The sequence below is a fragment of the Sciurus carolinensis genome, chromosome 3, assembly GCF_902686445.1.
Source record: "Sciurus carolinensis chromosome 3, mSciCar1.2, whole genome shotgun sequence".
Classification (NCBI taxonomy): Eukaryota; Metazoa; Chordata; class Mammalia; order Rodentia; family Sciuridae; genus Sciurus; species Sciurus carolinensis.
The window spans coordinates 23,553,351-23,565,659 of NC_062215.1; the positions used below are offsets into that span (position 1 = coordinate 23,553,351).

General features: G+C 54.0%; 1 protein-coding gene across 7 annotated transcripts in view; it reads right to left on the bottom strand.

Annotated features, from left to right (window-relative positions):
• Arhgap23 (Rho GTPase activating protein 23) overlaps positions 1 to 12,309 on the bottom strand; it is an 85,216-nt gene that overhangs the window by 25,605 nt on the left and 47,302 nt on the right. For 6 of the 7 annotated variants that reach the window (XM_047544134.1, XM_047544137.1, XM_047544135.1 and 3 more), the window contains 6 exons: positions 11,498 to 11,641; positions 5,709 to 6,026; positions 4,402 to 4,463; positions 4,036 to 4,166; positions 3,428 to 3,549; positions 2,924 to 3,079 (listed from right to left, as the gene is read on the bottom strand). In XM_047544134.1, coding sequence (XP_047400090.1) covers positions 2,924 to 3,079; positions 3,428 to 3,549; positions 4,036 to 4,166; positions 4,402 to 4,463; positions 5,709 to 6,026; positions 11,498 to 11,641 — 933 coding nt within the window. The remainder of the gene's footprint in view (positions 1 to 2,923; positions 3,080 to 3,427; positions 3,550 to 4,035; positions 4,167 to 4,401; positions 4,464 to 5,708; positions 6,027 to 11,497; positions 11,642 to 12,309) is intronic. The other variant, XM_047544139.1, reaches the window with a different exon arrangement.

Sequence of the window (12,309 nt, forward strand, 5' to 3'; positions counted from 1 at the left end):
CCTTGGTCATCCCCACTCAGTCTCAGCATAAGCTCAGGCTACTCCCCAGTCCATCTCAGCCTAGGACCTGACAATGTTGTCACTTCATGTAGGTGACTTACCACTGATTATCCCAAACCCAATGAGGCCATACCTGACCCATCCCCTCCAAAATGTCCTAAAGTTGCCCATCGCTCATTTCTGCCAGGGACAGACACCCCACCCGCAGTTCAAAGTTTCGCTCTCTCTGGTCTTCCTTCCTGCCCCTCATGGAGCCAGCTCCTAGAGTTGCTCTCTCATCCCCAGGCCACTGGGGCCATGTTATGGTCTAGATGTGGCTTCCCCAAAAACTCACATGTGTGACGATGCAAGATGGTTTGGAGGAGAAATGCTTAGGTTATAGCTTTAGTCTAATCAATGAATTGATCCCTGATGCAATTAACTGAGTGGTAACTGGAGGCAGGTGGGTGTGGCTGGAGGAAGTGGTTCATGGGGGGCGTGGCTATGGGGTATATATACTTTGTACCTGGAGAGGGGAGTCTCTCTGCTTCCCAATTACCATGTGAGTTGCTTCCCTCCACCACCCTCTTCCAATGTCCTGCCTCACCTTGAGCCCTGAGGAATGGAGCCAGCTGTCTATGGACTGAGGCCTCTGAAACCATGAGCCCTCAAATAAACTTTTTCTTCTCTATAATTGTTCTGGTCGGGTCTTTTAGTCACAGAGGTAAAGAAGCTGACTAAAATAGCCATCAAGGCCTCCTGACTTTTAGTGATGCCCATATTCACAACAGGAGCTTCTCCCCTGTCCACCTGCTCCAGGTCTTCCACATTTGTAGCCATCAGGCATATCCTGAAGCATTGCCCTTGCTCAAATCATACTCTCAATTTTGCCTTCCCAGCTTAAGAACCAGGGAAGGGTCGGGCACGGTGGCATATGTCTGTAATTCCAGTGGCTCAGGAGGCTGAGGCAGGAGGACGGCAAGTTCAAAGCCAGCCTTAGCAACTTAGTGAAGCCCTAAACAACTCAAGGAGATCCTGTCTCTAAAGAAAATATAAAAAAGGGCTGGGGATATGACTTGGTGATAAAGCACCCCTGGGTTCAATCCCTGGTAACAAAAACAAAAACCAACAAAGGCTTCCTATTGTTTATTCGATCAAGGTCAAAGGTTTCAGTGAAATCATAACAATCCCTGTATACCTGGGCATCCCCCTCCATGCCTCTAAGACCAGAAGGTACATCCACTCTCTGTTCAATCCTCAAACCCTTCTCTGGGTTGTTGAAAAATCATCACCCCCACCTGGACTACACTCATGCCCACCTGTCCCCTCCTAAGCATCCTTCAGCCCCTGGCACTGCAAGGTGGTGCACACCTACAAACCCAGCTACTCAGGAGACTGACCCAAGAGGAGTCCCCAATTTGAGGTCAGTCTGGGCAACTTACAGCCTGTCTCAAAATAGAATAAAAGGTAGCGTACATCTGTAATCCCAGCAGCTCGGGAAGCTGAGGCAGGAAGATTGCAAGTTCAAAGCAGCCTCAGCAACTTAGCAAGGCCCTAAGCAGCTTAGGGAGACCTGTCTCTAAATAAAAAATAAAAAGGGCTGGGGTGGGCTGGGATGGGCTGGGATGGGCTGGGGAGATAGCTCAGTTGGTAAAGTGCTTGCCTTGCAAGCACAGGGCCCTGGGTTCGATCCCCAGCACCGCCAAAAAAAAGGGGGGGGGCGGTTGCTGGGGATCTGGCTCAGTGATTAAGTGCCCCTGGGTTCAATCCCCAGTAAAAATAAAATAAAATGGCTAGAGGCATAGCTCAGTGGTAAAGTACCTGCCTCGCACATGTGAGGCCCTAGGCTCAATCTGCGGGAACACTGCAAACATGGAAGAGCCAGCCCCTGCTCCAGCCCTCCGCAGCTTCTCCCTCCACTCACATACTTTGATTCTCGAAGGCAGATCACCCCTTTCTCTTGTCTACAATTTCTCCCCTACTTGCCTTCTCTCCCCATCTGCCAAGGACGAGGAGACTCTTTTGTATCACAGGAGGCATCAAGGTATATGACTCATGGGACTTCACTGGCCAGATGCACAGTTTTTCAAAAAATCTTTTTTTACCAGGGCCCCTTTTGTCAAATAAATTCATACATGAAAACCCAAGATGACAGGCAGCGCAAAGCATGGTGGCTCTAGTTCCAAGGACAGGGAGGTGCTGAGGTGCCCTTGGCCTCCCATGGCCCCTCCAAACCACAGGACTCTGGGGAACACCATTTGAGAACCACCGGTCCTGCTACAGACTCTTGAGCATGGCAGTCGATACCTATCCCGAGCTGGTCTCATCTCATCTAATCAGTCTCTTGTCTTCCCATGGTGCATCTGCCGAAATGACCATCCTGAAAACATCAAAGTTCCCCTTTCTCTAAGCCAGGTGTCTGCAAACCACCATTCAGATGTGAAACCCAGCCAGCAGCCTGTTTTGTGTAGCCCTTAAGCGAAGTATGGTTTTTACATTGTTAAAGTATCGCCAAGGAGAGGAAGAAGAGGAGGAGGAAGGTATGTGAGAGGGGAACCAAAGCCTAAAATGTTTACTTTGCTGCCTTCTTACCCAGAAAGTTTGTTCACTTCTTACAAATGCTGATTCTACGCTATTGCCAAAATGTCCCTTACCTGGTTTTCACTGGCTTTTAGTGAAGCCGGCTCATCCTAAAAGCTCAGACAAAACTGCCAGCTGTGAATCTCTGTCTCAGACGCCCCCCACTGCCCCTGTCAGGACTGTATTCTGTGAGGCTTCAGCCTTGGGCAGGTGTCCCCCAGGGCTGGCTGTGTGGAGCTCCTCTCCTGCCACCTTGATGCATGGCACCATACAGTGAACACAACCCAGCAGACCACAGACTCTCCAGCAGAGCACGCCGCATGTGCCACTCGGCCCCCTCGCACAGAGCTCCATATGCACCCACCTCATCCTGCAGGTTGATGTCACTGGGCCCACGATTGAGCTGTTCCTGCAGGCTGGACACCACTGCATTGTTGCCAGGCACCCGATAAATGCCTGTGGACTCCAGTCCCCGTGCTTCCACAATGCGACAACAGGCAGCAACAATCAGGGGGACACGCTGGGGACATGGACAGGCAGAGGTGTTAGGGTGGATGTAGCTAGAGGGGATGGGGAGGCTAAAAAGGAGGCAGCACAAGACCCAGAACTGCTGCCAGGAGCCCCATGAGGAGACCAAGTCCCTTCCTACCTCCAGTGTGGAGACCAGAAATAATGTCAGAGCCTTGACATGGACCAAAAAGGAGCAGGGCTGGGTCTGAGCTCCTGAAGGATGGAGAGGGAGCCCTCCCGGGGCTGTTCCCCAGCCACGTCTATGTGATGTGCAGAGCTGGTTTCATGATCCCTGCAGCTCTGGCCCTCTGTGTCTGGATCTCCCCTGGCCCGTCTGCCCCGGAGCATGGGAACTCACCTGGTTCTCTGTTGCTGGCTGGCACTCCTCCAGCCGGACCCCAAATGCCCTGGGGGTGGCCTTCTTGTTCTTCTTGATGATGTTGATGCCCCAGGGTGTTCTGGGAGCAGCAGAACTGTCATCTGGCAGGGGAGGCAGAGAGAGCCAGAGTGAGCTAAGGGAACCCAGGAGGGTCAAATGCCCTCATAGCCACAGTCACACACATTGGGACATTATGGAGACTCCATCAGAGAAGCAGCAAGGATGCTGAGAGGGATGAGAAGGCCTATTCCAAGAAGAGGTGCTCAGGGCCATGTAAGGACTGCTGTGGGCCTCAGGACCAAACTGTGAGGTGCGACCACAAACCAAAGATTCTGTTATAACCAAAGGAAGAACTTCCTACCATCCAAAAGTGTATAAAGATGGCCAAAGCCACTTCTAGAAAAAGTGAGCCTCTCACCCCAAAGGCACACAGGCAGAGATGTTACGGAGGCCCAGGCCAATCCAGCCCTGAGACTCTGAGGGCCTCCAGGGAACAGACACACGCGGGACACCCTCCCCTCCATGCAGACCCACAGGCCTCACATGTGCACACACACACCACCCTCTCTCAGCTGCCACCTTCCTACCCTTGCTCCCTGCAGGTTGGTCCTGAGTCCTGAGGCCACGTGCCGTACTCTGCTTGAGAAACTCAGATTTGAGGCCCCCCAGGCCCCGAGCGCCTTTTGGGGAGGAATCAGCTTTGGGCCCAGAGCTATGGCTGCAAGAGAAAAGGGGGAAAGGAGTTTTCATCTGGGGTGGCAAAGCACGTCACCCACCCTGGCCTCTGGTCATTTGGGACCTCCCCTCCATTTGAGTCAATTCCTCCATGCCTGTCTGTGGCCTGGAGACCCTCACTGCCCTGCCCCCCAGCCTGGAGGCCAAGAGAATGACCTCTGCCTGGAGTTCCCCACCCCAACCATGGCAGGGACCACTCTGTGAGGGGTGGGCCTCACCTCACTTTGCGGTAATCATTAAGCTTCTTGCTGATCAGAGCTTGGTTGGCACAGCCGGGGTCCTAAGAAAGAGGAGAGAGTAGCCACGTCAGAGCTCTCAGCCCAGCCACGCCGGGGCTTCTTCCTGGCCCTGGCCCAGCTTTGCCACCCACTCCTCTATCTACAAATAGATAGCACAGACCCTGTAGCGAGAAAAGACCAGGGCTGGACTGCTGTCTACCCCTCATCAGTTGTGTGACCTTGGATATGACACTTAGCTTCTCTGAGCCTCAGTCACCTCAGCAGTAAACATGAGGGGCTAACAAGGTAACATCAGATTTGGGTGAAGAACTGTGCACACAGCACTCATCAGTCCCAGTAGGCAAAGAGGTGGTGCCCCACGAGGGGAGCTATTGCAATAATGAAGATGACTCAGGACCACTGACCATGCTCTGCTGGGGACAGCCCAACCAGGCCCCCAGAGCAGAGGCCCAGATTCCAGGCACTTCCCTCCCTGCAGTGAGGAAAGATGCTCTCCTGAGGAGGGTAGAGCCAGTCTGCAAGAGGACATGTCCTAGGTGAGAAGGGCTGTGGTCCAGAGGCTCTGCACTAGTGCCCCTGTCCCATGACCCAAACAGATGCCCACCTGGACCAAGTCCCAGGCACACTGCTGTATTGGCAGGGACTAGCCTTGCCTCAAAGCCCAGGGCCCCACCTAATTCTGCAGGTGCGTCCAGGCATCTGGCCCAGAGGTCAAGGGGAATGGAGACCCAGCTCAGGCACCTGGAGTGAGGTGCTAGCTACCCAGGACAGCTCTCCAAGATTTCTCCCAAAATCCCTGCCAAAGTGCTAGACTCAACCCCTGTCCACCTGCAGACAAAAGCTGAGTGAGCTTCCTGGCCTCCTGGAAAGTCTGTTTGCATCCCCTACGTTGAGCCAGCTCTACTGCGCTCTGGTGCAGGAGCACCTGTTCTGCAAAGCTCCATGGGAGGCTCCGCCCCCAGCCGACTGAGACAGGCTGCGATTGGCCCGGAGCTGTCCTCTTGTGCCAGAGCCTGCCCAAGGGGGTCCCCACAATAATAGTAATTACTATCATTACTGCTGTTAGTCTTGCTCCTGCCAGTCACCGAAAAGGAGGACTCCTGGTACTACGAGCCCCTGTTGGTGCCCTTCTCTTCACACCAAAACCCAGGTGGACGAAGGGAGGACTCTTGCTAGCCCCACTTTCATGAGAGGGAGTGAGGCTCAGAGTGGTCACCCCAGGTCACAGCAGCTGAAAAGCAGCCCTGCCCTGCCCTCCCGGCCCGGCTGGGGCGCCCGGGCCTCACCTCGCCCTCGGCCCTGCTGTTCTCCCGGATCGCTCTGATCCAGCCCAGCATGTCATCCCGGTCCTCAGCCTGAAAGAGATATTCACAGAAGTCAGCGGTGGTCAGCCGGAACACGTGCCTCCTCTTGGTCTCGCTGTAGGAGATGTCCACCAGGCAGGAGCCGATGCAGACGGGCGCCGCCTCGTCCTCACCTGCGCCGGCCGCCGCAGCCCCCGCCGCCGCCGGCCCGGGCTCCCGCCGCTCCTTGCTCAGCGAGAGCGAGCGCGCCCGCAGCGCGGCGTACACCCGCTTCCACTGGCGCAGGCCGCTGCCCGCTTTCTGCAGGGAGACACGGGGTGGGAGAGAGATGGGGCAGTGATGAGTAACAGGCCTGCCCGTTGGCCCCTCGCCGTAGGGGCTGCGGACTGCAATGGAGGCAGACTCACTCCCACTGGGAGGCCTGTTCCACCCGGTCTGCATCTGCGCAGCTGCCTGCCACAGCCCACCTACTCTCTGCAGCAGCCCCACCTGCCCAACACCTCCGCTCAGCACTCTCGGCCCCTCGGAGGACCCCAACCTCCTCCCTCTCTAAACAAGAGCACCAATACCCAGACTCTGTAAGGACACGTAGGCCCCTACCCAGCACCACCCTCCAATAAAATTCTTGTCAAACCATCCCTGGTCCACGCCCCAACCCATACACGCCGCCCTTCAAAGCAAAACTGGCCCAGAGCTGCCCACACACTTGGGGAGCTGCTCTTCCCACTTCTTTGCCTCTCACTCAAGACCTTAATCAGTGTCCCCTGACCAAAAGCTGTTCTCAGGGTCACTCAGGACCAACAAGTGGCCAGAGTCAGTCGCCACTTCCAGCCCTTGTCTTAACCTGTCAGTTGCATCTGACCCAGCCGGCCCTTCCTGCCCGCTCAAGGCCTCTCTGAGCATCCAGGACCACACGTTCCCTGGTTCTTCCTAGTTGGATTGGCCCCTTCTTATGCCCCTCTACTGCCCTCCTCACATCCTCTACACCTACAGTCCTCAGCCAGGGCAATCACACACCCTCCAGGGACATTTGTCTGGAGAACAAATGTGGGGGCTAGGGGCCTAGCACTCAGCAGGTGAGGCCAAGGATGCTGCTAAACATCCTGCCATGCACTGGACACCACCCCCCAACAACAAAGCATTATCTCTGACCCAAATATGGGTAGAATGGAAGGTAAGAGACCCACCCCTGTGGGTAAGGAGCTCCCGAGCTTCTCCTGGGCTCTCCTGTCCTTGCACACCTCTCACGGGGACGCTATCCATGCGCTGGCTTTAAACCCAGTCCATCTGTTGATGGTGGTTCCAAAATGTCTAGCCCTGGCCTGCTGTCTGTCTGCCCCAGCCCTATGCTGAACCTCCCACAGCCTACTCAGTGCCTCCACCTACAAGTCCCACGGGCGCTTCACACACTCTTGCTCACTATGACAGGGCACGTGAACCAAACACTCAAACCTGTTCTCTACCCCGCCCCCATCATTCCAGTTCAGTCAATCCATCCGGTTGCCCAGAAACCTGGGAGTTGCCCTTGACTCCTCCCCTTCCCTCACCCTTGACATCCAACTCATCAGAACAACTGTCCTGTTTCCAAGAGTGTCACACATCTCTGCCATTTTTTTGTTCGCTGGTTTTGCTTTGTTTCTAGATGGGGTCTCACTATGTTACCCAGGCTGGTTTCAAACTCACGGACTCAAGCAAACTTCCTGCCTCAGCCTCCCAGGTTGCTCAGCCTAAAGGTGTGCACTCCCGTGCCCAGCTTGTGCTTCGACCTTTGCCACAACCACTGCGCCCATGTCATCAACAACTCACACCCGGAAAATAACAAAGATCTTCCAGGCCCCACTGGCCTCCTCAGCCCACTCTGCAGCCCTTAGCAGCACGGTCATTTCCAAAGGCGGAGGAGAGCATGTCTCTCCCCTGCAAAGCACTCTCTCCTGAGAGCCCACCCAGTGCCTCAAACCAAACTGAAGGTCATCTGAAGTGTGGCCCCGGCCCCTCCCAAACCCATCTTCCCCCTGGTTATCACTCGTCAAGACACAGGGCCCCTGGCAGTGAGCCACCCTGCCTTTCTCAGGGCCTTTTTGCACTGGCAGCTCCTGCTCCCCAGGGCCCCTCCTCTCATTTTTTCTTGTGTCACTGCCTCCTTGTGGCTTTTCGGACCCGAGCTCCACAGTAACAGACATGACCTCCACAATGAGGCCTTCTCTGACCACTTTTTCCCTAAAGGCAGCCCCCCCACCACCACCATATCTCCCCGTTCACTTTCCCCGAGCACCTACTATGATCTCAGGTCATTCTGGTCCTCAGTTTCTCCCGTAAATGGCAAGTTCCGGGGAGCAGGGAGCTTGTCTGACTTCTCACCCCCACGTCTCAGAGCCCAGAGCCCAGGGCCCGGTGCAGGGCAAGTGCTCATCAATATTTACCAAATCACTGGATTAATGATCCTTGGTGCCACCTGAGGGCAGGTGCTCCATCAGCTATCAGACCAAGGCAGGATGAACTCCCCTTGGGTGGATCCCAAGCTGTGAGTCTGGTCAACATCACAGCACTGCTGGGCCAGGACAAGGACATTCAAAGCAGAGATGGCAGTTCTAACAGTAAAGTTACCAGAATCCTCCTCCAGGCAGAATATTAGTGTTAAGAATGAGTTAGTACCAAGACTCCCCCGATACTAAACAAGCTGGATGGCTTTGGACAAGTCAAGCCACTGGCATCAGTGTCCCCTGATAGTAAATGAGGGTTACGTTGTCAGGGCTCCATGGCCACAACCAGCTCAAATGCCGGCTCTACAGCTGTAAGGATGTCACACACCCTCCTCATACTGATGGTCAGTGGTCTCTGGAGGAGCTGGAGCTGCTGGAGCACAGGGCATCAGGCCCTGGACAGACCAAAGGCCTGAAGCTGACTCAAGGATTCTTCCTCTTACTCCCAGGTCATGATACCCAGGAGACAAGTGACATTGGGTTGTTGCCAGCAAGGGACTAGAAGCCCCTATCCTCCAGAATTGGTCAGGGAGCAAGAAGGGGCCAGTTCCCAGCCCTATCCAGGAAACACTGAAGCTGGGCTTCCAGGGGCCACCTACAGCTGGGGACAGACTACCTAGGAGGAGGAGCCAGCTGCTGTCAGGAGGACTCTCCAAATGGCTTCTGAAAGGCTTTATCCTCATGGCTCCTCTTGCTCAGCTCACACAGCCGCCCCTGCCCCCTCCCAGGTCCCTCCTCCTGGTTTAACTGCCATCACACTGGCTCTTTTTGACTCGCCCCACCCCCCACTTTCTCTCAAGGCTCAACTGGGTCCACTGCCTTCTTCTCCACATACCTAATGCCACAGGCACCTGTGTACACATGATAGACAAAGGCCCTCCCCAGGGGAGCCTCCCCGGAGGGCCACACCCTAAGAATCTCTTTCCCCAGGACACCGCTGCCTGGGTATGTCCCAGGGCCCTCAGCCTTCACATGGTCCCAACAGAACCCCTTTCCCTAAACCTGCTCCTCAAATGCCCAGTGGCTGAGGGGAGGGTCCTACCACCCTCTACCTCTCCCACAGCCTAAGTCAGGAAGCCAAGCGCCACCTGCCTCCTCCTCTGCACTTCCACCAGCAGCAAACCCAGGCCACCTTTTTCCTAGAATCCCCCTTTAAATGGTTGCCTCCTCCTGGCCCTATGCCAGGACCTTGATCAGGCCCCCTTGCTCACCTAGACAACAGTAATGACACTGTCCCCTGTTACAGATCAACAGTTGTTCCCTGTGTCACATACCTCCCCACTTCACCCCTACCTTAAGCCCTAGACAGGCATTCCCTGGGTGTCCAGCCCCATGTGCGTTGGCAACCACCCAGCTCCCCACCTTATCTTCCACCCCTGCCCTGAGTGCTCCTGGCACCCTGCTCCAGCACGTCCCTCCCCACCTTCCCCCAGACCCTCCAAGAGGGCATCTAAGCCAAGGCCACTCCTCCCCATCCCTGCAGCGTGGATTCACGTCTCAGGTCTCAGCCTTTCAGAAATCTGCCCCAACTCCCACCCTACCCTGCTGAGGCCTCTACGCCCATTCTGACAGTTTGTACATTTGCCACTAAATTAGGCAACATGAGTTTTCTCTGCTGGTCATGAACCCTGGGAGGGCAGGGTTAGGTTGGCTCCCTCACCCTAAATTTCTAGAATTTCAACAGAGACCCCCAAGCAGAGTGTGCTTACTGCTCACCAGCAGTGAGTGTCGGGCCTGCCTAGACCACACATCACACTCCACCTCATGACCTACCCTGGAGTAGAATAATCAGTCCCCTTTTCATAGATTAGAAAAGGGAAGCTCAGGGTAGTTAAAGGGATGCCCAAAGCCACATGCTTGATAATGTGGCTGGTAAGGAACTCAAAGTCTGTCTGCCTCAAAGTTCATGTTCTTTCCAGGTACCACAAGATGCCCAGGGGCAGGGTGGAAAATTCGAATACAGTCAGCTCTCAATATCCATAGGTTCCATGCCCATATATTCAACTGACCTTGGATCAACAAACAATATTTGAGGAAAAACTGTCTATAATGAACATGTATGCTCATATGCTGACTTTTTTCTCATTATTATTCTATAAACAATTACAGAATAACAATTATTTACATAGCACTTATATTAAGCAGTATAAGTCATCTAGAGAGAATTTAAAGTATTCAGGAGGGTGTGTGTAGCTTGTATGTAGACACTACTCCATTTTATATAAGGGACTTGAACATCCATGGATTTTGGCATCCAGAGGCCCTGGAACTGTTCCCCTGACACCGAGGGATGCCTGTAATGGCAGGAAGGGAGACAAACAGCAGCTCCCAGGTGCAGGTGCTGGGTAAACCCTTAGCTTCAATTAGGTCATTTAATCCCCAGCAACAGGTTTAGTAGTAGATTCTTGTCAACTCCACCTACAGATGAGGACACTGAGTCACAGGTGGGTGAGTCCCAAGCCCTCAGAGCAATATGCAGTGTCATCAAGAGTCAAAACTAGGTTTGTCCTAACCACTCTGCTGGCTTTGGGCAGGTGGACTGGAGGGCAGCTAAGGGTGGCAGAGGCCACCATCCCTCCTGGCTTTTTCCCAGCCCAGGGCACTGACCTCGGCTCGTGCCTCAGGGATCTACCTTCTCTTCTTGAGGGTCTTGCTTGTCCTCCCTCCAGCACCCTCCCCGCCACCTCCCTCCAGGCCCCCAGGACGTACCCCCTTATCGCTCACCTTGATCTCTGTGCTGGCTTCTAATGGTCTTCTTGCCTCCAGGGTGGCCCCTCTATAATTTTTCCCCAGGAAACAGCCATTTTAAAGCTGCAACTCCCTCCCTGAAGAGCCCCAAGGATTTTCAGTTGCCTTTAGAATGAAGACTGAACCCTCTGTGGGTCCCATAAAGGCCTGAAAAGGCTGGCCTCTGTTTTCTTCTTGGACTTCAACTTCCCTATTAAGGATCACCCTGGCCCTGCTCCTCATTTTTCATGAGCCCCAGTGGCCACTGTCAGGGTTATCTGCCAACCAAGGATCATTCAGGATGGTTTGGGTAATACATCATTTGATGAGATCCATCCTATGACAAAGACCTCCTCTCTTGTTAAGCTCCTTTTTATGGCTTCTTTAAGTACCCTCCACCCAGAAGTTCTTCCCAGCATCTAACCTCCATCCTTCATGCTACAATCTAAGCTGTTTTTTTCTGGCTCCAAGGGCGGTGCAGGGTAGGCAGGTGTAGGAGGAGCTGGAGAGTTCCACAGGAGCCAGCGTCCATCCACCCCCGGCTCATTCCTCCACCCATCTCACCTTCCCCTTCTTGGTGAGGATCTGCTTATAATACAACCAGCCTTCTCTCCTGATATCGCTGAAGGTTGCATCCGAGAGGTCAGAAGTTGAGTGTCGCTTAGAAGGGACATCAGCATCTTCGGAAGTGCCCCAGCTATCCAGAGACTGCAAGGACACAACAGAGGGCAATTTAGGGTGGCTGCCACAGTACCAACATCTCAGGAACCCCATAGACCACTTGCAGCCACACGGGCCTGGTGTATGTCCAGGTTCCACTCTGACGCTGTAACCTCAGGGGCCTTGCTTCCTCTCCCTCTGGATCATTTGTGTTGAGGTCATGAGACGTAATGGAGAAGCCAGAAAGGAGGAAAGGCTGTGACCTGCCACCAGACCACATGCCTCACCATGCTAGAAAAGCCAATCTGGAACCTCCTTTAACTTTACAGCCTAAAAGGAATTAAGGAAACAGAGGAAGAGATCGTGTCAATAAGGAGTTAAGTAAACAGGGGAAGTGGGAACATCAACAAATACTGGGTGAGTGGAGCAGGATGCCATGTCCACAAGGAGTTAAACAGAGGAAGTGACAGTGTCAACAGGACTCCAGCATCAGAAGTGACATGTCAAGGGAGAGTTAAGTAAGCTAAGGAAGTGATAAAAGAGTAAGCCAGGTGGCAATATCTGCAAGGTGTTAAACTAACCAAAGATATGGAGAGTTTGAGCTCACAGTGACTTTCCCTGTTCATAAATAATCAAAAAGCACAGTGGTGCAGGCCTATAATGTCAGTGGCTCAGGAGGCTGAGGCAGGAGGATCACAAGTTGGAGGCCAGCCTCA